We start from the raw sequence: 25,463 nt of genomic DNA on the forward strand, positions 1-25,463 counted from the left end.
TCATTTTACAGATGAAGAAACAACGAAGAAACAACTTCTCATTCCTAGCAGATGGGGAGTCCGGATTTCCCAGACAGTTGATTATTGATCTTGTTCTTATCATTACTTTAACAGAAATTTAGTGTTTTTAAAAATTCAGGAACTATAACCCTAGGACCCAGCAATTGCACTACTGGGTATTTACCCCAAAGATACAAATGTCGTGATCTGTCGTGACAGGGACACCTGCACCCCAGAGTTTATAGTAGGAGTGTCCATAATAGCCAAACTATAGAAAAAGTCTAGATGTCCATCAACAGATGAATGGATAAAGAAGATGTGGTGTATATGTATACAATGGAATCTCATGCAGCCATTAAAAACACCGAGATCTTGCCATTTGCAAGGATGGGGATAGAACTAAATGCTATTATGCTGATGATCTCACTGATAGGAGGAATTTGAGAAACAAGACAGAAGATCATAGGGGAAGAGAGGGAAAAATGAGACAAGATGAAATCAGAAAAGGAGACAAACAATAAGAGACTCTTAATCTCAGGAAATGAACGGAGGGTTGCTGAAGGGGGGCGGGTAATTGGGTGATGGACTTTGGGGAAGGTATGTGCTATGGTAGTGCTGTGAATTGTGTGAGACTGATGAATCACAGACCTGTACCCCTGAAACAAATTGTATATTATATGTTAACTTTTAATGAAAAATGAAAATAATGAATAATAAATAAATAAAGTGAGTATACCTGTGGGGGGAAAAATTCAGGAACTATAATCTGAGTCTTCTTAGATCACCACCACAAGGTTGTATACTTCTGAGAGATTTCTCAGCCAACATGTCAATTAACTCTTTCTTATCTAAGATTATTAAATTTCAGTTTTGCTCTAGATCCAATTAAGAACTTAGTACATTACCTCTAACTTACTGCTTCGCTGGACATAGCACTTTATCTCTGTTCACTTATTTTTTGTTACTAAAAAAATATTTGGGTCCGGTCCCTCCATAACAGTTAAATATTGGTATACTTTCTTATTTGGGTCTTCATGTGTACACACACACACACATAATTGCATATATATGTGTATATTTTATATAACATTTAAAAACTTAGTTGTATAGTCTATCATCTTTAATATCTGTGTGCTATTTATTCCTCTAGGATAATGTAGTATTAATGAAATAATTTCTTTATTGTTAGGCAGTTATTGGAAAGAACTTGAGCTTTGGGTAGTGGTAGACCACAGATTAAATTTACCACCTGAATTATGATTTTGAGCAGATTCTTGAACTTTTATGCCTCAGTGTTCTCATGGGGAATTATAATAATCTAACTACCACAAAAGCAATTAGTGTTTCTATTTAAATAGGTAGTGTCAGTGCACATAGTTACAGTAAGGTATATCAATTTCAGCATAATTTCTGGGTCTCTATATCCAAGGAAGGTATTGATCTAGATATCAGCGAAACTTTTTGCCTTGCAAAAGGTAGAAACTGATGAATTTATGCTTCAAAGAAGTCAGTAAAGTATGAGTAACATTCATTGAGCTTTAAAAGGTAATTTTTTTCAGCCTCTGGTTTTGAAACTTCTCTCTCTGCCTGCAGTAGTGTTTTTCTTTATAAGTTATATCAAATACAGATTTTTGGCTTTAAGATCTAAAAAAGTCATTTGTAAAGGAAAGCAAAGACCGTCTAAAAAGAAACTTAAATGTGACAGAGGCATCGTAGTGCTTACAAGTAAGAGATATTTCAAGGGCGATCATCTGTAAAGCACTGAAACATGGCTCTGCCTCCTCTACGTACCACTCGCTGAGTTTGACACTTCCTGAGAGCTCAGAAATTTGTTAAATTAATGAAAAATTACCCAAAACTGCATTTCTACCTCCTAACCTCCTGCTTCTTTACCAGTTGGCTTTTGAAATCACTTTCAAAAACTAGTATCTTAGTATCTGTTCAGCCACCTAATAGTCAAACCATGCACCTCTGACCACATTTGACATGGCAAATGCCTTTAATTTCTGGTATTTATCCTGATATTATTCATTTGTGCAACCCCTTTGTCTATACCACAGTGACATTTTGATACATCCTAGCTTATGTGTTCTTTCTTGGCTTTCTTCTTACCACAAATTTCTTCTCACCCACACTCATGGTCTTGACTCTGTGACTTTTCATTTTCTAGACTGGACCATTTCTGTGTTCAAGAGCCGTATTCTCATGTCTGCCTGAACTTCAGTATAAATTGAATATGTTTAGTCATTATCCCTGAGTCAATAGATAGATAGATAGATAGATAGGCAGGCACAGATGCCTGCTTCATGTTTTTGTCTGTATTCCCCATCATAATGGTCTCGTATATATTTAATCTAAAAGCAGCATTGTATTAAGGGTATAAATGTGCTATTAGGAATTGTGAGCTATAGGGGCAGCTGTGTGGCTCAGTTAGTTAAGTGGCTGCCTCAGGTTATGATCCCAGGGTCTTGGAATCCAGGCCCTTGTTGGGTTCCCTGGTCCTCTGGGAGCCTACTTCTCCCTCTCCCTCTGTCTGCCACTCCCCTTGCTTGTGCTCACTCTCTCTGTCAAATAAATAAATAAAATCTTTTAAAGGGGGGGTGGATTTTGAGCTATAAAATCTACAAATTATAATTCAAACCCATTCCCTGGGCATCATCCGAAACAGATGTGTAAGTAACCCTTTTGAGTATCATCTTAAACAGGTAGAAGAGAATCTGTGTTAGTTGTTAATATGGATTTTTTTTTCCTCTCAACTTTTTATATAAATTCTGGTTAATTAACATATATGGTAAAATTGGTTTCAGGTGTAGAATTTAATGATTCCACACTTCCATACCGCACCCAGTGCTCATCCCAGCAAATGCCCTCTTTAATACCCATCACCCATTTAGCCTACCCCCACCCTCCTTCCTCCAGTTGTTAACATGATTAAATAAAATTATACACCACTAAATTTAATTCATCCTTATACATCATAGGCCCTCAGATGCTGGTTCCCTCCTCTCTTACCAAGTCATCCTTCTTCATGAAATAATTAACATCCTTTTTACTGGCTCTTTGATAATAGCACTTGAGGGTTCTCTTGCTGGTGTTTTGCATGAATGGTTATAGTGCTGTATGATATAGTCTGTATTTTTATTTTTTAACAAGTTGTAATTTAAATAGAGACTATGGAGTATTTTATGCGATGGTACATTGGTCTGTCTTGTGTGCTCAGTTGGCTGAGGTTTTTTAATAAGGCAAGTTGCTCACTGCTGAAGTAATCAAGGAGTGCTATTCGATACATTAAATGAGTACTTTTTGCTTAGGTTTCATGAAAATATGATTCTCTAAGCTTTTAATGACCAGAGAAGTAGTTCTCACTGTTGTTCATTCCTAAAGATCATGTATAAACTTTTTTGCATCCCTTTTCTCTGCATTAAGTTACAGAGAAGAAAATAGAACAGCAGTAATAACAATTGCCTTAATAAATTTTATGACTTATAAATGGTAAGAAAATATCCTTTATAAAAATGCATACTATATATCTTATGCAGTGTTTATATTTTTAGAATTTGTATTTAAATTTTAATATTTTAAATTGTTTTTTCATTTCCCATCATTTTATATTAGTCTCAAAGATTACTGTCTCCTTTCTAATTGTTTTCTGTTAATGAGCATTCTCAAGGATAACTTTTATTACCTTGGTAAAGAAATAATAAAGAACTGTGACCCTCTTCAGAGAATAACATTTTTTAAAACTAATTCCTTTGTTTACTATCTATGTTTTCCCCAATTTTTAAAATCTTAATATTACTTACGAAAGAATTCTACTTTTCTCTGCTTAAACCAGAGTATCTAATTCTTGTATTGATTATCTCTGGCATTCCATGCCTTTTCTAATATTACTGTTACTGTTATCTGTAGTCACGTTGTGTCTATAGTTGTGTGAAAAGCTGTGAAAATTTTCTGAATTTTGGGGGTATATTGCCAAATAGGGCTGTTTACCTTACAAAAAGAGACTTTTGTACTTTAGGTTAACTTCTTAGTGATCTAGTAAAGATCTGTGTCTTAGAGATTACATATGTGGAGTATCAACATTGTTTGGAAATATGATTCATATATAGCCCTGAAACTTAATTATTTCACAGTATCTTTTTAGGAGTGCCTTTGTTGACTCCTTTGGTTAAGCATATGACTCTTGATCTCAGCTAGGTCTGGATCTCAGGGTGGTGAGTTCAAGCCACACTGTTGGGCTCCATATTGAGGGTGGAGCCTACTTTAAAAAAAAAAAAAATCCCACAGATTATCTTTATAGAAGTCCTAGGGTGAGTGTGTGCCCATGATTAAACAAAATGCAAATGGGCACCCGGGTGGCTCAGTTGGTTAAGCTGACTCTTGGTTTAGGCTCAGGTCCTGATCTTAGGGTCCTGGCGTGGAGCCCCCTACATGGGCTTTCTGCTCAGTGGGGAGTCTGCTGGTTTCCTCTCCCTCTGTGTCCCCCACCCTGTGAGTATGTGAGCATGGCCTCTTTCAAATAAATAAATTTTTTTTTAAACCAAAACAGAAACAAACAAAAGAATTTAAGAAGCTAGATACAAGCTTCTTAATGTCAGGATTTTATCTTTGTAACTCTCTGTGGTCTCTGATTATGTCTTGTTTTGATTTAAATATTGGGGGGAAAAGTGTGCATGTGTGGTTGAATCTCATGGGGAGCACCTTATTGTTGGATTTACTGTCATGAGATTTGGTAAATATGGTGCTGTTTTTATGCCTGACTAAATCAAGAAATTGTGAATTCCAGCATTTTCAATTTCTTGCCTAATTTAATACATCTTTCTCCAAATGAACCTTAGAATTATTTGAAGTTCTCCAAAATCTCAATGAGGTTTGCATTAAATATTGAGTCATACTATTGCCAGTCTCAGAAACCCCTGGTATGTTTCCATTCAAATTATTTCTGAGTTCTCCAGTAAAATTTTCTAGGTGGTTTTTTTTCTTTCTTGCTCTTTTTAGTATCTTTTCCATTGTATTTTCTTGGTAGCGATGCAGGGATATAGGAAAGTGCTTGGATTTTCTTTACGAGCTGAATTGTTCAGCTTAGTTCCAAAAGTTATTCTTTTGATTAATAAATTGTATTATCTTTGCAGAAGTGGGAGGAATTGACCTCTAACTTCTAATTTCTAAATTATTTTTGTTTTTTAAGCTCTTTTCACTTATGGATATGAAACCTCCCATCTCTCGAGCCAAGATGATTCTTATCACTAAAGCTGCTATTAAAGCTATTAAGGTAAGAATAAAATATATTTAATTCAAAAAATGTTTTTGAAATTTTGAAAATACTTTTAAACGTGAGAATTCATCCTCTAAGTTTAGGTGTGAATCAAAGAAGTAACTAGCTTTTGCTGAAGACACGTGATAATACGGTACAATATATTTGAAATGTAATACATTATTTCAAAATCTGCTTTTTTCCTTTTTTGTTGTTTTAGTATCTCCCATTTATATTTTTTCCAACTTATTTAATTGACAAAATCAAATTTATTTTAAAATATTTGTTTAAATACATTATTTTTTTAAACGATGGTTTGATACACATTATGAAATGATTAACACAGTCAAGCTAATTAGCACATCTGTTGCCTCATGTATTTGCTGTTGTGTGTGTGTCAGAAAGTTGAATAGAAGTAGAGAGTAGAATGAAAGGATATATTCTTTGTTTTAGTTAATTCTTGCCATAAATCACCTGAGTATTAGCCTCATATTTACTTTAAAAAAAAAACAACTCAGTCTCCACGAAGTTAAATGCTTTCCTCAAGATCACACCTAAGTAGCTGACTCACTTTAGAAACTGCATTATTTAGTTCCAGTTCTACTGTTCTTATCAGGCTCAGAGTTGCCTGAATACACTGCCTTATTAAGGTTTATTGATTAAAAATCTTTAATAAAAGGACCTTTTGGGGGTATTTTTGTAGTTTCTGTTTTGATTAATTCTCTTCTGATTCATGAATGTTCACTTACTGATTAGGGATTATTTGTCATGGTTCATTCAGTATTTTGAGAATTCACATTGTGCAAATTTTAAGGTTTGAAGTATTTTCTAATTATATTACTGAATATGTAGAAATATGTAAACTGCACAATAATTTTCTTTTAATTCTTTTCAGCTTTATAAGCATGTAGTTCAAATAGTAGAAAAGTTCATCAAAAAGGTAACTATCCATTTCCTTATTACTTCATTTTAGTTATGATCAGTATTTGTAATTTACTTTGTAAATTGTAATTTGGTTGCTTGCTTCTAAAGCCACTCTACCAAAAAAGTTGTCACTGGGTGTTCTTATTAATCGCGTGAGTTTGTTTTTTAACCGAAAATGTATAGCAGTGCTGTTTATTAATTAGTATAAGGTGGGCACTCAACAAGTTTCCTGTGTACTCAGCATGACTCTTCTCTGAGTCTGATACGCCTCCTGTGCCATTTGCCCTGTTTACTTCGTTGACCTTTAACTCATCTTGAAGTAGTTCAAATGAAATCAGTTTGTAAAATTTTCCAACTTTTTCCTGCTCCTATCATAATTAAATCATTTTTCACTTCTACAGTTGTATTTGGTTTTATAACCATGCAGTTAGCATACATCTGTCTCACCAGAGGAGGACTGAGAACAGAGACTTAATAAACCTCTCTGTCTTCCCCTCCCCTCCCCAAAACCTGGAGCTGTGTTTTGTAGTACAAACCAGTAAATGTGCGTGGCATTGTCTTTAATCCATGGCCTTTGAATAATAACTGAGAGTTAGGAGTTAGAGTCCCAACAGACCAAAAAAATGATCAGGAGAAGTTTTTATAGTAGCAAATCAAAGTACCAATAAGTAAAATGGAAAAAAATTAAAATTACCTGTTTGCCACCACCCCAAATTACTATGATATTTATATTTGGACCTACTCCTTTTTTAATTCTGTACACATACATTCATAAAAGAAACTGGTGACATCAATAGCTGCTTTCCCACTGAATTTATCATAAAATGTCTGCAAAAAGTACTCCATTGCATGATTGTTTCCACAATTTACTCAGCTAGTTCCTTTTGGACATTTCAACTTCAGGGGCTGGCCTTAAGGAAAAAATTAGCCACATCTTAATGGTTTTCCTTTTGATAAATTTCTAGATGTAGAATTGTAGGATCAAATAAGGCTTTGCTTTTATTGCTAAATCATCATCCATAAAGGTTGTACCACCAGAAATATATATGTGTCTGTTTCTCCTTTCTTCTTATTAATTTGGTGGGCGAAAAATGTGATCTCTCCTTTCAGTATTTCTTTTCTCTGGTACTATACTTGAGTAGATTTAAAATTGATGTTACTAAAACTATCTTTTTGATAACTTTAAGAGGTAAGAAATTATTTTTTTAAGCAGGATGAATTGGGAGTAGAAAGTATCATAAGTGGATTTGTGTGGAAGTGGCTTAGGGATTGGTAAAAGTAATGTTGATTTTGGGAAATTGTTGGGGGAGAGAGGGATCAGAGGAAAGTAAAATATTGGGGATCTGGAGAGTCAGGAGAATTTTGGTAGTTCTGTACAGGCCTGTGGGAAATTTGACAAGCTAGCCAGTAAAAGAACCAAACACTCAAACAGTTTCTAAATAGAAACAGTCATTGGATACACAGAGTTTATCCACATAAAAGAGAGATTATTTGGCATCAAATTGTGATTTTGCTTTTCTTGTATTAACTTTGCATCTTTATCTTTGTAGTGTAAACCAGAATACAAGGTTCCAGGATTATATGTAATTGACTCAATTGTGCGACAGTCTCGTCATCAGTTTGGAACTGATAAAGATGTTTTTGGGCCAAGATTCTCTAAAAACATAACCGCCACATTCCAATATTTATATCTTTGTCCATCTGAAGATAAGGTATAGTTAATAATTTTTAAATTAAAACTTGTATTATTTCTATATTTAAATGTATGAAAATGTATATTATATATTTGAAAGAGAATTATATGTGAACTTGAAATAAAACCCAGTGTTTTCTCTTGTGGCCATCTCATGTTTATGTATTTTCTTGTGAAATTCTTCTGGAATGTTGTACTGTTGAAAAGGGAGTTGGAAATATTGACTTGTAGTTCAGTGATAAATTCTGCCATAGAAAAAGTCAGTATTTATCTCATATTGTTGCTTATTGCAGAAAGAAGGGACCAATAATTGATGGCTTTTCCTAGCATTTTGAGAGGCTGGAGCATAAATGGTATTCATTAGCAATCAGACTACAGTATTTAATTCCTCATTTTTACAGCTGACTTTACTATGTACTATAAAAAGGGTAGAAGAAAGAATATTATAGACATGATAACTGGACTCCCAGCAGGTGGGAGAAATACACTGCTAAATCCACTCAGAAGAATGAAGACATTTACAGTGAACACTGTATAAATTTGGGTGTTGTGGATTCTCTATTTATATTCTTAGACGAATGTTCTTAATGGAAAAAAATATACAAGACAAAAAAATCATTTCCTGAGTAGGACATAAGAGTTATTTTTCCCATGAATAGCACATCTTCTCTCGATTGCCATTATATTTACTGGGCCATAAAATGACTTAGCTATCGGTTAAAGGCCATTTTCTTAAATATTTTAACGGTTAAAATCATCCTGAAGAAATTCTTCTTCACTTCATTTACTTTTTCTAAGATAATTACTTCTTTTTGTCAGTGACGGTATTTCTTTGTAATCATAAATACAATGAAAGCCTGAGGTAGATTTTTTTATCATGTTTGTTTTTATTATCTAGCTTATATTTTTTTCTGTTTCTTTTTCCCCCTTGCTTTTTAGTTTATACTACTGAAGAAAGGCTGATTAGGGTAGTTTTAACCAGGTGGTAATTCTAAAGATACATTTTTTTTATTTAGGAAACAGACTTAGTATGGAATTATTAGCTTAGAGATTTCTTTCTTTTTTAGAGGTATAATACATTATTTGTGAAAATATTTATTGTATATTCATGTTTTATTGCACGTAACAGAGTAAAATAGTTCGTGTGCTGAACCTTTGGCAAAAAAATGGAGTATTCAAAATTGAAATTATTCAGCCTCTTTTGGACATGGCTGCAGGAACCAGTAATGCCGCCCCAGTAGCAGAAAATGTTACTAATAATGAAGGTATGGCCAAGTATATCTGTCAACTTAGAAAAATACTTGTATAACTTGTACATGAGAAGTTTGTGGTCTGATTATATTGGTGGAATTTTTCCATAACAAAGACTTTTGAATTTACATCTTGGAAGGAATGGTTTTCTTTTCACAGTTCTTATTTCTAATAAAAATAAGCTCTTTCATGTATTTGCTATAGTACAGATCTAGTACCATGATCTTTATTTTTCCTGTATGTTAAACTAAATGCAGTGTTCAGTAAAAAAGCTAATGGAGTTTAAAAAGGAAAATTTGAAGATAAAAGTTTTTGCCGGTCTTCATGGCCTTTTCTTTTTTAGGTTCACCTCCACCTCCAGTTAAAGTTTCTTCTGAACCGCCCCAAGCCACTACAAACTCTGTACCAACTGTACCACAGCTGCCTAGCTCTGATGCTTTTGCTGCTGTGGCCCAACTGTTTCAGACAACTCAAGGTCAACAGGTAAACTACCATCTCAAGATTAAATTCCATGCAGTTAGGTACTATTTTCAGTTTTTATTTTCCATTCCTAACTAATGAACATGTTCAAGGGAGGAAATATTTCTCCTTTTCACCTAGAAAAGCACTTACAAGGCAGGTAACAGCATAGGGATAATGGGCAGTGAGGGGCAGGTGAGAAATAAGGGAGCTGTGTGCTGAGCAGTAGCAGAGCCCTGCGGAGAGAACTTCAGAACTGCTGGCTGGTTGGTATTGTTGCTCATGGTTTTAGCATTTCAGACTGACTTCAAAATTCTTTTGGGGTTGGAGATACTTTTTACATTTTCCTAGAAACATTTCTTCACCTTGTTCACAGTTCAGTGTATTTTCTCTTTTTGACTGTTGTTTTCTGCCTGTTGGGGTATCAGCATACATGTTTAACCTTAAATGACACACATTGTGTCCCTGGTATTTACAACAGACTTAACCTTTACTAAAAGGTGTATTCTTTTTCCAGTTTACTTTGTACCTGTGCTGTTTTGAGTTACCTTTAAGATTTTTTTTTTTTCCAGTAAATCAACCTTTGATACTGTGATTATACTTTGTTATGTGGTTTATCAGTTCTCCCATTCTTTAAGCTTCAGCAGATCCTTCAGACTTTTCAACAGCCTCCAAAACCGCAGTCGCCGGCCATTGACAATGCCGTGATGGCTCAGGTCCAGGCTATCACAGCTCAGTTAAAGACCGCTCCTGCACAGCCGCCTGAACAAAAAGCTGTTTTCCCCCCACCTGAGCAAAAAACTGCATTTGACAAGGTAGGCTTTCTTCTCTTACACCTTGACTGTTCATACCACTCAATTTAGCATATGGAAGTTACTTCTCTCTTTCCCTCTGGATTGTTCATTTTGTTGTTTTGTGGCTTAAAGGATTTCCACCCCTCCTTGACAGCAAAACACTGATTATTTTTCCTGGCTGTAAGTGTGTACTATATACTCAGTGCAAAAATTTTAAGTAAATTGGAAGTAGGAAAGTCAACAGGAGAACTTTCACCATTAACCCCTGTACTTAGAGATAACTACTGTAAGTTTTTGCTGTATGTCTCTTCTGAACTAATTTCCTGTGGATAGGTTTTTCTTTATTGGGTCATAGTATGTATGTATATTATAATATATAATATATGCATGTTTTATGCATAATATATAAATATATACGCACACAGTTTTTAACTTGTCTTGATCTTAATTCTCTTGTCATTTTGAAGGTTTAGATTTAGGTCTACATTTTTACTGAATGCCTACTGTGAGTATTCATTACACGTGCACCTCACAGTTTAGCCATTCCCCCTGTTGACAGAGACTGAGGTTGCCTTTTGCTTTTTGCTCTTAGAACTTACCGTATATAACTTGAGAGTTTCCTTGATTCAGTGTCTTCCAGCTGCTCTGTTGGAGGCATGTTTAAGGAGCTGCAACTAAGGATAGAGATGTGCTGGATTCATAGAGCTCAGAGCTTCCGCGGAAATGTCAGCCTAGACAACTCTGTCTTACCTGTTTTATGTCTTGTCTGTTTATTGGGTTTATGACTATATAAAATTTCATTTTTTTGGTCTCACTGCCAAAAATACAAATGTTTGAAAACCCTAGAACTAAGTGAAATCTTTTAGCTTAATCATCTGTAAAATGTTTTATTCTTTCCAGATTTTAATTTTAAGACATAATTTTATTGCTGGTAGTCCAAATTAAGAATCCATTTGGTAAATACTAGTTGTCATTATATCTTCATGATTTATGAACAAACTCACTAAAAGAAGTTTGGATAAAATTTGAAGTCGAAAAAGAGTGCATGCTTATAGGGAAAAAACACAATACAGGAAGTTCTAAAGTGAAAAGGGAAGCAATTACCTGCTTGGAACAGGTTTGTGTATGTTTTTTCAGAGTTTAAGAAAACTCTCCACTCATATATTTTTTTAATTTTATATTTTCTTTTCGTAGTTTTATGTTCGTCTCTTCCTTCCATCTGGAACCTATTTTAGAATATGGTTCAAGATAGTTGTATCTTGAACTTTTTGGAAGTAGCCAATTCTCCCTCCCTATTTTTGTCATACATTGAATTCTCATTTGTTTCTGTGTCTGTTTCTGGGCATTTGAACTCTGTTGTGTCCTCCTAATATTATTTCTGCATCATAACAGTTTAACTACTTGCAGCTTCTGTACTAGATTATTTCATTTCCAAGTATTACACTCATACCCACACACATGCAAAGTGAGAGAGGGACAGATTGGTTAATTTGTAAGGAATTGTTTGACACAGTTGCGGAGGCTGGCAAATTTGAAATTTGTAGGGCAGAAGGCAGGCTGGAAATTTAGGCAAGAGTTAATGTTGCAGTTCTGAGTCTGAATTCTACAGAGCAAGGTTTTTATGTTGCTGTCTTGAGAATTCCTTCTTGGGGAAACCAAAGTTCTTACTTCTAAAGCCTTCACTGAGTGGTTGAGGCCCACCCATATTATGGAGGGTATTTCTTTATTCAAATTCTATTAATTTAAATACTAATCACATTTTTAAAAGACCTTCACAGGAACATTTAGATGAATATTTGATCAAACAACTGGGCATGGAATTGATAAAATTAACCATCACATCATACTTTTCAAGATGAACTTTAACATAAATTTTAGAATTTATAAGTTAATTTAAGAAGTACCAAGAGCTTTACACAGAATATCCATTTATTAAAATCCGTTTTCATACAAGTCTTTTACATTTATTACATCATTTATTTCCAAGATGTTTAGTCATTTTTCCTGTTTGTTTCTTTTATCTTTTAAATGTTCATAATACTAAACACTTAGTTTTTTAGTTGGTTCTCAGATTTCTGGGTAGGTGCTAAATTTGACTTCTCCTCTTCAATATGTATGCCTATTTCTTTTTCTTATTGTACTGGTGGCTGGGATTTCAAAAAATACTGAATAATAGTAATGCTGATGGAGTCCTTTGTTTGTCAAGTGGTTTGGCTGGTCAGTGTTTGTCAGTTACATGAAGTTCAGAAAAAGAAATTCTGTGATTTTCCATTGACTAAAAGGTCTGTTTTAAGCTAGTAGAACAGCTTCAGCTGCTTCACAGATCTTCACTTTCCTAAAAAGCAACAAAAATGTCTTTGAATCTTAGTTTTAATTTTTTCAAATCATTTTCAAAGCAATAGCTTTAAATCTTAAAACTTTGAAGAACATATCTATGTGTGAAAAACAGTAAAGACCAGAAGTTTTGTTTTTTGTAGATAGTCTAGACCTGAGTTTTAATTTTGACTCCCATCATTGACTCTGTCTTGATGCTGAGTCACTTAAGTATTCATTGTGCAGCACTGTAAAAGTGACGGCAGTGTGTAGGCTTTGCTGCTTTGAGGGTTAGATGATATGCTAATGTGTGTAAGACAACAAGGTGTCTGGGTTGTAATTCGATCACTCAGTTACTATAAGAATTTTTTTTTAAGATTTTATTTATTTATTTGACAGAGAGCATGCACAAGTAGGCAGAGCAGGAGGCAGAGGGAGACAGAGGGAGAAGCAGGCTCTCCGCTGAGCAGGGAGCCTGATGTGGGGCCCAATGGGATCATGACTTGAGCCAAAGGCAGACGTTAACCGCTTAACCAACCGAGCCACCCAGGCGCCCACTGTAAGAACTTTTAATGACATGGCCTGGCATTACAAAGAAACAATGTTATCCAAGAAGGGGACTTCCTTTCCCAATTCAGAAATCTCTTATCCAGTAAACTAGAACCATAATTTCTAGGCAGAACTTACCACAGAACAACACAAGTTTAGGAATTTGAGGTTGAAAATCCATGACCAGAATGGGCACAGCTTGAGGGAAAAGACTGCTTGTTTGAATGCCAGAGATTGGGAGATTTGAAGTCAAAAAGAGCAGTGTCCGCATCCTAGTTCTACTATTTGGTGGCTCTGTGGTCTGAGTAATGTTTCTTAATCACCTGGGTCTTAGATTCCTTGTCTATAAAAAGAAGAAATTATATCTAAGCTATGTGTACATTGCAGGCCTCTTGTGATGGATGAAGTATCATACATAGATATGTAAACAGTAGATGGTGGTAGGAGTAGGTGTTTGTGATGTTACCTTCCTTCCTTTCTGAACAAATGTCATCTTATTTTTAAATGGCTCTTCTAGACATGTGATCTTGTGACGTGTTGAGCTAGCTTGCTTGTTTCCTTCCTTCCTTCCTTCCATGTTTCTGGTACTCTGACATGAGCTCTGAAGTTTTAAGGAAGAAGTTGGTGCCCAGGGAGTAAATTCTTCATGGCCGTGTCTGTGCCATTCTCTTTTTTCTTTGTCATATTAGTATGTTTTTGAGCAAGCAGCATATGGACATTTTTCTTTACGGATTTATAGTGGTTGGATAAGACGGTCTTAGTACATTTTACAGTTAACTGAAAATGTACACCCATTTTCATGTGTGCAAAGTTCCAAACGTTTTTAGTGTGTGAATATTTTAATATTTATATTGCTAAATTAACTATAAAATAAGTGTATAGAAAATAATCAGAAAACACTGCATTTATAATTGGTGAAGAAAAACAGTAAAAAATTATTTTCAGGGGTGCCTGGATGGCTCAGTGGGTTGAAGCCTCTGCCTTCGGCTCAGGTCGTGATCCCAAGGTCCTGGGATCAAGCCCCGCATTGGGCTCTCTGCTCAGCAGGGAGCCTGCTTCTCCCTCTCTCTCTGCCTACTTGGGATCTCTGCCTGTCAAATAAATAAATAAAATCTTGGGGCGCCTGGGTGGCTCAGTAGGTTAAGCCACTGCCTTCGGCTCAGGTCATGATCTCAGGATCCTGGGATTGAGTCCTACATCGGGCTCTTTGCTTGGCAGGGAGTCTGCTTCCCTCTCTCTCTGTCTGCCTCTCTGCCTACTTGAGATCTCTGTCTGTCAAATAAATAAATAAAATCTTTAAAAAAAAAATTCTTTTTCAGATGACATTTGTGTGGCATTGGTTTGTCTGTGAACCAGGGTGCTAAGGGGCGAGTGGAAACATGAGATAGTACATTACTGTGCTGGGATCATAGGTGATAGGAGATATCTGTTGTTTTTTATCAAGTCTTTTGTCTAGTGTATCCCAGCCCAACTTTATTATTTTTTTTTCCAATCCCAATTTTAAAATGGAATATTGATGTACCTATTCCAGAAGCTACTCGATAGATTTGATTATGATGATGAGCCAGAGGCTGTGGAGGAATCCAAGAAGGAAGATGGTGCCACCGCTGCCACCGCTCCACCTGCCATGGCTGTTGCGCCTCCCGCACCCTCCGCTACCACGCCGGCCCCCGCACCTGCCGCTTCCCCTCCACAGGCACCCTTGTAAGTTCTTTCCTACGCTCCTCCATGGGTAGAGTTGGGAATCGTAATCAGGCATAAGACAAGTGCAATTGATCGTTGGCACAGCATGGTGATTAGGTAGGGGTGCCAACCTGCCCAGAGTCTAAAGTCTGCATTATAACTTGCCTCCCCCCAAAACTTTACATAGCCTACTCTTCACTGGAAGCCAAACCTGTACACACACTGTGTTCTTCGAATAAAGTAAGCTAGAGGAAAAACAGGAAAATATGTTTACAGTACTGTTCTGTAGCCAAAAACTGTAAGTGGACTCACATAATTGAAACCCATGTTTTCAAGGGTCAACTATAACTTCAGTAGCAAAGTCATTTTTCATATAGTCATTGTTTTTTAAAATGATACTTGGGTTTTCTTTTGAATGGGGAGGAGATGCTATCAGATTTATAGTTAAAAATGGCGTTTACATTGGGAATAATGCTCGATGTGTAAATTAATGTAGGCAAGTACATGATTCAGTAAGATGTTAATTTTTTTTAATTAAATTCATTTTCAGCATAACAGTATTCATTATTTTTTCACCACACCCAGTGCTCCATGCAATCCGTGCCCTCTATAATACCCACCACCTGGTACCCCAACCTCCCACCCCCAAGATGTTAATTATTAATGACTCCTGAACAGCATTCTTAATGTCTCTGAGTATAAATGTGGCTTAGAATCTTACGTGTTTTTGAATGGACAAAATGAAGATAGCTCCTATTTTTTTAGTGGGTTTCCTGGAGATGGCATGCAGCAGCCAGCATACACACAGCATCAGACTATGGATCAGTTTCAGCCTCGAATGATGACGATGCAGCAGGACCCAGTGCATCATCAGGTATACACATTTTTCTTGCCACTGAGTTTTAATATGTGAGGATCTGTTCATTAGAGCATACGGATTACCCCTCCCAGCCCACTGTTAGTTAGCTGTGTGCTTGGCTAAGTAGTACTGCAGCCGCAGTCAGAGCTGTTGTGCAGGAGATTGACTTGAGTTATTATTTATAAAAAACTTTAATTAAAACAAGCATACTAAATATTACATGCTTATAATTTAATAACAGGTAGTTTTGTTAAAACCATTTAGAGAGAGATTATAGCTCTGTTTTAGGTACCTGACCTGCTTAATGGTGTAGCTTTTTCCCTTGTGAGGATCTTTTTTGGGAGTTAGATGTTTGAGATGCTTTAGAGGGTTTTTAGCTCTCCACATTCAGGAGTGTAGTTTGAAATCTGCAGTGAAAGGAACTCTGGAAAATTGCAAGAAGTTCGTAGGGGTTTGCTATTGGGCTTATTTTAGCAAATCCTTTATTCAGAGTTTCCTAAACTTGACTGCACAGCTAAATGACAGAGGTAGGGATCTAATGCTAAAGTCAAATCTAAAGAATCTGTATTTATTTTTTTTTAATGTACAGATTCTGTTTTATAACCAGCCTTGGGAAGTACTACTTCGTATCCTTGGTTTAGAAAGGGTTCTGAGAAATACTCTGAAGAGTATGTTCATGTTCTTATGTGTATCGTGTTTGATCCATTCTGTAATTTGCTAGTAGGAAATTGATACTGTGCTTTTTAAAAGATTTTATTATTTTGAGAGAGCAAGAGAGCACAAGCAGAGAGGAGGGAGAAGGAGAAGCAGACTTTCCACTGAGCAGGAAACCTGATGTGGGCCTTGATCCTAGAACTGTGGGATCATGACCTAAGCCAAAAGCAGATACTTAACCAACTGAAACCAACTGAACCACCCAGGAGCCCCTATAATTATACTTTTAATATTGTCCATATTGGAATGGCACATGCAGACATACGTTACGTTGTGGTTTACTCTCATTAATAATATGTTCTTTTTGAACCCTAAAAGTAGGGATGTTTATTGAAATTCCCCTTGGAGTAAATTTTTAAAAAGTGAACCTGTACATCAGTGCTATAGCTACTCTCCCTCTCAATTGACTTAATTGCCTTTGAGGTGGAAGGGAGACAGATTGCAGTACAGTACCTCTCTGAATTTTAAGTTTATTCAGTCACATTGTTCCTCTTATAAATGAAATTATGTCTTTAAATATATGAAGTCAAGCCTTTGTATTCATAATTTTAAAAATGAGTTCTAGAATTTTTAACCTATATACGTGATGTAAATTCTTCAGATAAATACTACACTTAGGGAAATTGTTAATCGTTATTGTATGTCACTACACGGTTTTTGCTTGATCAAAATTGCCTGAAGATATTTTAGTTTTACATCAAGTAACTAAGGACTTTCCAAATTATTTTAGGTAGCTTTTACTTAAAATCTACTCACGTGCTTTCTTTAAAAAAAAAAGGTTCCACTTCCTCCTAATGGACAGATGCCAGGATTTGGCCTTCTTCCTACACCTCCATTTCCTCCCATGGCTCAGTCTGTGATTCCTCCAACTCCACCTGTGCAACAGCCTTTCCAAGCTTCTTTTCAGGCACAGAGTGAACCACTAACACAGAAGGCACATCAGGTAAAACTTTATTCTCCGATTGGTTATCTTTGTGGTTGCTTTGACTTATGTGCAGATTCCTGCCTGTTTGCTTTGTTATCTTCATTTTTGAATGTGAAGAAAGACTTCTTTGGGCACATATTCACCCTTTCTGTGCCTAAAGCTTTTCATCTGGAAAGTGGACATAGTAATAACCAATTTCCGTAGAATTCTGTGAGGATTGAGTCAGAGTCCAGAATGCTTAACTAGAATGCCTAGTTTACCACTGTAATCAATGGTTTAATAAAATTATATGTAACCTATATGAATTTCCAGAAGTAGAGAAGTGTTTCTTCTAATCTTGTAAACCATACAAAAACTTTTTTCTCTCACTGATGGACAGTCATTATTAAACTAGTTAGTAAATTATTAAACTAGTAATGTGGTGTCAAGTATTCAACCAGAATAAAACTGTCGAGGCAAAGGATTTGTAATTTAGCATTTTTTAGATTTTGTCTTCTTGCCTTTATAATTTCCATTTCTCTCATTTAATGATGGGTGGTTGTTTTAGTTCTTTTTGTTTTTATTGGTTTTTAAAGGAAATGGAAGTCGAACAGCCTTGTATTCAAGAGGTTAAGCGGCACATGTCTGATAACAGAAAGTCAAGATCTAGGTCAGCATCCAGGTAATCGATAGAAAATATTTTTCCAATCCTGTGTGTCTTAGGAGACAAATTAAAATGAAACTGGATTATTTTTAGATATACAACATTAATAAAGTAACAGTTAGTGTATTTGTATGTCTGTGTAGAGTGGGAGCAGAAGTAGTGATGTGAAAACTAAGACCTGTCATCTTACCCGTGCTTTTCCCCTGGAGTTGCTCCAGTGCCTACATGCATATATGCATAGAATGATAGGAATTCTGTATTCTGTATTCACAGTTCCTTTACAAGTTGATCAGCCAACAAAAGTGGAACGGTAATAAACAATACTATAAACAGATAACATTTTTATTTGCTGCAGAAAAGAAGTTAACTGAGAAGATAGATACCAGTAGCAGCAGTCTGTCTCAGTGATGACAGCTTCTTACACTCCCAGGCTCATAATTTAGTATAGTATCAAGTTACCAAAGATGAGAGAATTTTTTATAAGCTAGCAGCCTTATTTATCTGATTTAAAATATGTGCATGCTTTCTAACTTGCAACATATTAAACTTTTTAAAAATGAATTCTCTGCTTTTGAATTATTACATGTCTAAAGATTAAACTACCTAGTTATATTTTTTCTTTTTCAGATTAATACCTACTTACGTTTTCAGTTCTTTCTCTGTATTCTATCCATTCTCCCCCTCATGAAAATGTTAGGTCACCAAAAAGAAGGCGATCTCGATCTGGCTCTAGATCTCGAAGGTCCCGCCATCGACGTTCTCGATCTCGGTCCAGAGATAGACGCCGACATTCTCCTAGATCTCGGTCCCAAGAAAGGCGAGACAGAGAAAAAGAAAGAGAACGCCGACAAAAAGGCCTTCCCCAAATCAAACCAGAAACTGCGAGTGGTAAATCAACTTATATTCAGACTTCTTGCATTATTTTTTGTGTATCTTGGGTATAAAATGTTTCATAACTATTAGCGACATATTTTATTTTCGACATATTATTATAGTGACATGCTTTATTTTCTCTTTTTTGTTTGTGCTTTGGCATATACCCTTGACTTTGTTTTGATGTGTTAAACATAAGGAATAACACAGAGGACATTAGGAGAAAGAAGGGAAAAGTGAAGCGAGGGGGAATCGGAGGGGGAGAGAACCATGAGAGACTGTGGACTCTGGGAAACAAACTGAGGGTTTTAGTGGGGAGGGGGGTAGGGAGATGGATGAGCCCAGTGGTGGGTATTGAGGGCACAGATTGCATGGAGCACTGGGTGTTATACATAAACAATGAATCTTGGAACACTGCATCAAAAACTAATGATGTACTGTATGGTGACTGATATAACACAATTAAAAAATAAACTAGCTGTAAAGCAGCAGTAAGGAGTGAACCCAGCTAATAGTGATGAAGAATAAAGTGATAGCATGTCTTGAATTTAATGTATGAAATAGAAGCCAATGAACTAGTGCTTCTATACATGGAGAGGTTTTACAGTTTACAGAATGTATTAGCTTGCATTATCTCTTGAATTTCATCATGTATTTAAAATATGTTTAATAAGGTATGCTGGACACATTTATGGTATAAGTTTGTAGTTACTATTGAAATTTTTATTTATACTACAAGTAGGGCATATGTAGAGCTTTTGATTGGGAGATATTACCTAGGATACAACATAAGAGAAAAACCATTCGTGTATACTCAACAGTCAGGAAGAGACAGGTGGACTGTTTATTGATCGAGAGAGTTAGGATTGGGTCTTCTGCTACTCACTTGCCAAGGGTGGCCTTGGACCAGTTATTGTATCTCTGGCCCCAGTTTAGACCTGCCCACAAAAGGGCCAGATTTTTTTCAACTCTTACGTTGTTCAGCTATCCTATTCCATTTCTGGAAGTACTACCACAGTTTTCTAGGATATTTTTGGATGTGTATGGGATTTGTTACTTAATCTTACAGTATCATGTGACTTGTGCATCTTTTTATAACGATTTTCTTTTTATTGTAAAAAAGTACAGTGCTGCTCATTATGAAAATACGTGTATTTTTATGATGATAATTTTATTTTAAGTTTGTAGTACTACACTCTGGGTGGGACAGCTGGACAAAAGGACTACTCAACAAGATGTTGCCAGTCTCTTAGAAGAGTTCGGTCCAATTGAATCAATTAATGTGAGTGTTTATTAAATTATGTAATGATGGACAGGTGTGATTAATGTCATAGGAAATTAAGGACCTGAGACCCAAGTTAAAATTTGCCCAGCTTTGTGGATGTGGCTAGTGTTAAGTGTTAAGTCCAGTTTAGCACTCTCTGCATTTAACCACAGTTCTTAGATAAGCCAAGTTTAATTTGAAACCCTTTTCTACAAAAATCTATATTAACAAAGCTTGGAGAACTATAAGTTCATTATAAACTGGCAGCTGAGACCAAACTTGAATTGCCAGTTTATGATACCTTAATCTCAGATTATAGAACCTGGCTTCATGGGATGGGTAGGGGTCAGGGGAGTTGGGGTTGTTGGAATTGGTTATTTAGTATTTATTTAATTTTGTTGCTCTTTTATTTTATTTTATTAAATATTTTGGAGCAGATGATTCCTCCCAGAGGTTGTGCCTATATTGTTATGGTTCATAGGCAAGATGCCTATCGTGCCCTGCAGAAACTGAGCCGAGGAAACTATAAAGTAAACCAGAAATCCATAAAGGTACAGTTTTTATACCTTGTAGTTCATTTTTTAAAAATTTTAACACATAACATTACTTGGCTTTTTAAAAACTAATTTTGGACACTGAAGCATTTCCTATATATAGCTTATCTCCTAAATATTAACATAACATTTTCAATGTTAGGTTCATGTGGAATTCATCAAGGTATTTTTAATTAATTGGTGCTTTAAATATAATTTCATTTTGTCATTCAAGATATTTTGGATTTTATACATTTTTAAAATATTTTTCTAAATATTATACATTTAAAAAAAATTTTTTTTAAAGTTTTACTTATTTTGAGCACCTGGGTGGCCTTCAGTCTGTTAAATGTCTGCCTTTGGCCCAGGTCCCGCATTGGGCTCCTTCCTTGGTGGGGAGCCTGCTTCTCCCTCTGCTGCCACTCCCCACTTCTGTTTTTTCTCTCTCTGACAAATAAAATCTTTTTAAAAAAAAAAAAAGTTTTATTCTAGTAACCTCGACACCCAACATGGGGCTCGAACTTAAGACCCCAAGATCAAGATTTACATGGTCTTCCGAATGAGCTATCCAGGTGCCTCTGAATTTTACACATTTTTAAAGTTTGCTATCTCATCCTTAGAATACTGACTATTAAAAATAATCAATAGTCGGGGCACCTGGGTGGCTTGGTGGGTTAAAGCCTCTGCCTTCGGCTCAGTCATGATTCCAGCATCCTGGGATCGAGCCCCTCATCGGACTCTCTGCTCAGTAGGAAGCCTGCTTCCCTCTCTCTCTCTAGAGACTCTCTCTCTGCCTACTTGTGATCTCTGTCAAATACATAAACAAAAATCTTTAAAAAAAAAAATTTCAACAAAGAGGAAAAGATGTAGGTACATGGATATTCTTCCCGTAAGGGGCCAGAGTCAGCATTTCCTTAGTGTCATAACAGTCTACCCTTTGACTGCACTGCAAAAGGATTTTGTCTAATGTGGAATAATTCCAAGGTACCCAAGACTTTGAAAGTGGTCCCTGTGCAAGGAACTTCATTCAGCCTTCCCTGCTAAACATTGTTTTCCTTTTCTCTGAGTTTTATGTTGGCTAAATTGAGAAGTGAGTGGTTCAAAGAGCGGATAAGGAGGCAATGCCAGTTAAATTTGCATAAAGTGGGAGAAAAGGTTAACCAGTTTCCTGCCATCAAATTGAAATCTGGGGATAGCAAGGCCAGATTATTTCCCTTTTGCCCCCAAGTCTGAGTGACTAGAAATTCGAGAAACAGTTAATCCTCAAAATTGACCTTCTTTTCCTTTTCTTTCTTTTTATACTTTGACTAATGGTGATACAGATTGCGTGGGCTTTAAACAAAGGAATAAAGGCAGATTATAAGCAGTATTGGGATGTAGAACTGGGTGTTACTTATATTCCGTGGGACAAAGTCAAGCCTGAAGAACTGGAGAGTTTTTGTGAAGGAGGAATGTTGGACAGTGATACACTTAATCCAGGTAAAACAGTATTTAATTTCTTTTAAAATTCATCTGTTTTCTTGACTGTACATATGAAAAATGTTTTTTCACAGTAGGAACTGATTTTTGAGATTTTTCAAGTACCCTATATGTGTTAATCCGTAATAAACTGAGGAAAAGGTGGTAGATAAGACAGATGTGGTCTTTACTCTTAAGGCAACTTCTGTTTAGTGGGACAGATTCAGACATAAATGAAATAATACTCATTGTGGGGTTAAATTATTAATTACAGTATAAGTAGATCAAAATGGAATTTTTCACTGTGAAAATCTAATGGATCAAATGAGTCTTAAACTGAACATTACTGGTATTGTTTTAATCCAGTGCTTTATAATAATTTCTTTGAAAACATTTAAATGTCCAGAGAAACAGTCGTAATAAACATATCAGACAAGGAGGTAGAATTACCTGTGCGATGAGCATTAAAAATGCCAGGTTAACAATAGGATTACACTGGGTGAAATAGCCTCAGATGTGGGCATGAGCTGGAGATTGCTAGATAGTTGGACAAGGTGGAGTGCAGGGTGCTGTGGCAAAATAGGAGTGAGTGATTAAAGGAGTTTGAAGCAAGTAGAGTTGGTTTGAAAGCCAAAAAGAGGTGAAACCACGTTGGGCCATTCCCATACCTTGACCTTGTTTCCCACAGTGTATGGTGCCTTCACTTGAGGGTAGAGCTAGGTTTCTGTTCAGGCAAATAGGTATCAGGGCATGACTGTGTGCCAGGCATTCTGGTCCGGGTAGAAAGAATCTTGCTCCTCCCTCCTGGGACCTTTACTCCAGACAGTACGCTATTATGGTCAAGAACATAGACCGTATAGCCAAATGTGTGTATGTTGAATCCCGCCTCTGCCATTTAGCAGTATTTGACCTTGTTTTCCTTAATTTCCAAATTGTTTTTCTCATTTATAAAATGGGAATAATAATGGGGCCTACTTACAGGTGGTTATGAGAATTCACTGAATTAATACATATTACTTAGAACTGTGTCTGAGACACAATTGGCATTCTTTTGCATGTTTGTTATTGTTTATTCGCTTAATATTTATAAGATTAGCATAGGCATTTCCTTAATAATCATACTGCTGGGTTTTTTGTATAATCAGCATTTTAAAAATGATTTCTATATTTAAAGCTATAAACTGAAAATGGCAAACTTATATTGTTAAATTTCTTTAATTCTTATAGATTGGAAAGGAATCCCCAAGAAGCATGAAAATGAAGTTGCTCAAAATGGAGGGGCAGAAACTTCACATACAGAACCAGTATCACCCATACCTAAACCTTTACCAGTGCCTGTCCCTCCTATTCCTGTCCCCGCACCTATAACAGTGCCACCTCCACAGGTAAGAATATTTGGAGCATTGCTTAAACTTGTGTCTGAAAGATAAACCTTTCTAAATCTCATTTATTTAGATGTATGTCTAGATTAGTGTTCAAAGACATGAATGAATCCATAGATGTTCATACTCCTATTTTGGTAAGTCGGACCTACTTTTTATAAACTCTAATACATTCTCCATAAACACCAACAAAATCAAAGTAAACTCATATTGCCTGACACCTGTCTAGATTATTAAATGTCTTTTTATAATGTTTCAGGCTTGAGATCCAAACCTAAAAGCATTTTACATTCTGTTTCCTCTTGTCTTCCTTTATTGGATCTTCATTCTTTGGAGACTTCATGATCTGAGGGAACTTAAAGTATATATCCCAACAAGCTGTTTTGAGGGAAAGAGGGTTTCTCAATTTTCATTTTGTGTGGTGCTATCGTGACATTTTTCAATGGATCAGTTATTTAATAAATTGAGGTCCACTTAAAATGAAAGCATATTCTTAAATGTCTGCTGCCTGGTCACTCAGTACATTACTTCAGAGGAGAGAATCTGGATTCTAACAGAACGTAGTTTGAATTCCAGCTCCATTATTTGTTCTTCACAATGTAACTTTGGGCAAGGCACCTAATTTAAGCTTTCATTTCCTATCTGTAAGTGTGCAAATTCCCTTTCTTGGCTTTGGCTCTGGTGTTCTTCCTAGGTCAGAGTTGTTTTGAGAATTAAATGACATAATGTATATTAACTACTCAGCGTGTTTCCTGTGCCTTTTTCAGTTGTTCACATTAAGTCAGATAAATCTGAACTATCAAAAAACTACCACCTAGCCTTTTTTTTTTAAATTAACATATAATATATTATTTGTTTCAGCGATACAGGTCTATGATTCATTAGTCTTAACACAATTCACAGTGCTCATCATAGTGCATACCCTTCCCAAAGTCCGTCACCCAGCCACCCTATTCCTCTCACCCCTCTCCCCTCTGGTAACCCTCAGATTGTTTCCTGAGATTGAGTGTCTCATGGTTTGTCTCCCTCTCTGTTTTTGTTTTTTCTCATTTTTCCCTCCCTTCCCCTATGATCCTCTGTCTTGTTCTCAAATTCCTTCTGTCAGTGAGATCATATGATAATTATCTTTGTCTGATTGACTTACTCGCTTAGCATACATAATACCCTCTAGTTCCATCTACCTCCTCACAAATGGCAAAATTTGGGGGGGTGGGTTTTGATGGCTACATAACATTCCTGTGTGTGTGCGTGTGAGTGTGTGTATGTATGTATATACACACCACATCTTCTTTATCTGTTCATTTGTTGCTGGACATCTAGGCTCTTTCCATAGTTCGGCTATTGTGGACATTGCCGCTATTAATGTTGGGGTGCACATGTGCCCTTAGATCACTACATTTGTACTTCAAGGGTAAATACCAGTATTGCAATTCCTGGATCATAGCGTAGCGCTATATTCAACTTTTTGAGGAACTTCCATACTGTTTTCCAGAGTGACTACACCAGCTTGCATTCCCACCAACAGTATGAGAGTTCCCCTTTCTCTGCATCCTCACCAGCACCTGTCATTTTCTGACCTAACTAATTTTAGTCATTCTGATTGGTGTGAGGCGGTATCGCACGGTGGCTTTGTATTTCCCTGATGCTGAGTGATGTTGAGCACTTTTTCATGTGTCTGTTGGACATTTGGATGTCTTCTTTACAAAAATGTCTGTTTGTGGGGTGCCTGGGTGGCTCAGTGGGCTAAAGACTCTGCCTTCGGCTCGGGTCATGATCTTGGGGTCCTGGGATCGAGCCCCGCATCGGGGTCCCAGCTCATCGGGGAGTCTGCTTCCCCCCCTCTCTCTGCCTGCCTCTCTGCCTGCTTGTGATCTCTGTCTTTCAAATAAATA

The 25,463-nt window shown here is 36.2% G+C and overlaps 1 protein-coding gene across 3 annotated transcripts in view; it reads left to right on the top strand.

Annotated features, from left to right (window-relative positions):
* SCAF4 (SR-related CTD associated factor 4) overlaps window positions 1–25,463 on the top strand; it is a 67,212-nt gene that overhangs the window by 17,363 nt on the left and 24,386 nt on the right. For 2 of the 3 annotated variants that reach the window (XM_004757496.3, XM_004757497.3), the window contains exons 2-16: window positions 5,189–5,272; window positions 6,150–6,194; window positions 7,729–7,890; window positions 9,001–9,136; window positions 9,466–9,605; window positions 10,220–10,396; window positions 14,769–14,941; window positions 15,686–15,794; window positions 17,272–17,436; window positions 17,994–18,079; window positions 18,759–18,949; window positions 20,116–20,216; window positions 20,636–20,749; window positions 22,054–22,210; window positions 23,417–23,574. In XM_004757496.3, the coding sequence (XP_004757553.1) occupies window positions 5,189–5,272; window positions 6,150–6,194; window positions 7,729–7,890; window positions 9,001–9,136; window positions 9,466–9,605; window positions 10,220–10,396; window positions 14,769–14,941; window positions 15,686–15,794; window positions 17,272–17,436; window positions 17,994–18,079; window positions 18,759–18,949; window positions 20,116–20,216; window positions 20,636–20,749; window positions 22,054–22,210; window positions 23,417–23,574 (1,998 nt within the window). The remainder of the gene's footprint in view (window positions 1–5,188; window positions 5,273–6,149; window positions 6,195–7,728; window positions 7,891–9,000; window positions 9,137–9,465; window positions 9,606–10,219; window positions 10,397–14,768; window positions 14,942–15,685; window positions 15,795–17,271; window positions 17,437–17,993; window positions 18,080–18,758; window positions 18,950–20,115; window positions 20,217–20,635; window positions 20,750–22,053; window positions 22,211–23,416; window positions 23,575–25,463) is intronic. The other variant, XM_045085157.1, reaches the window with a different exon arrangement.

This window comes from Mustela putorius, unplaced genomic scaffold (assembly GCF_011764305.1).
Source record: "Mustela putorius furo isolate JIRA1106 unplaced genomic scaffold, ASM1176430v1.1 tig00000832_pilon_pilon_pilon, whole genome shotgun sequence".
NCBI classification, from domain to species: Eukaryota; Metazoa; Chordata; class Mammalia; order Carnivora; family Mustelidae; genus Mustela; species Mustela putorius.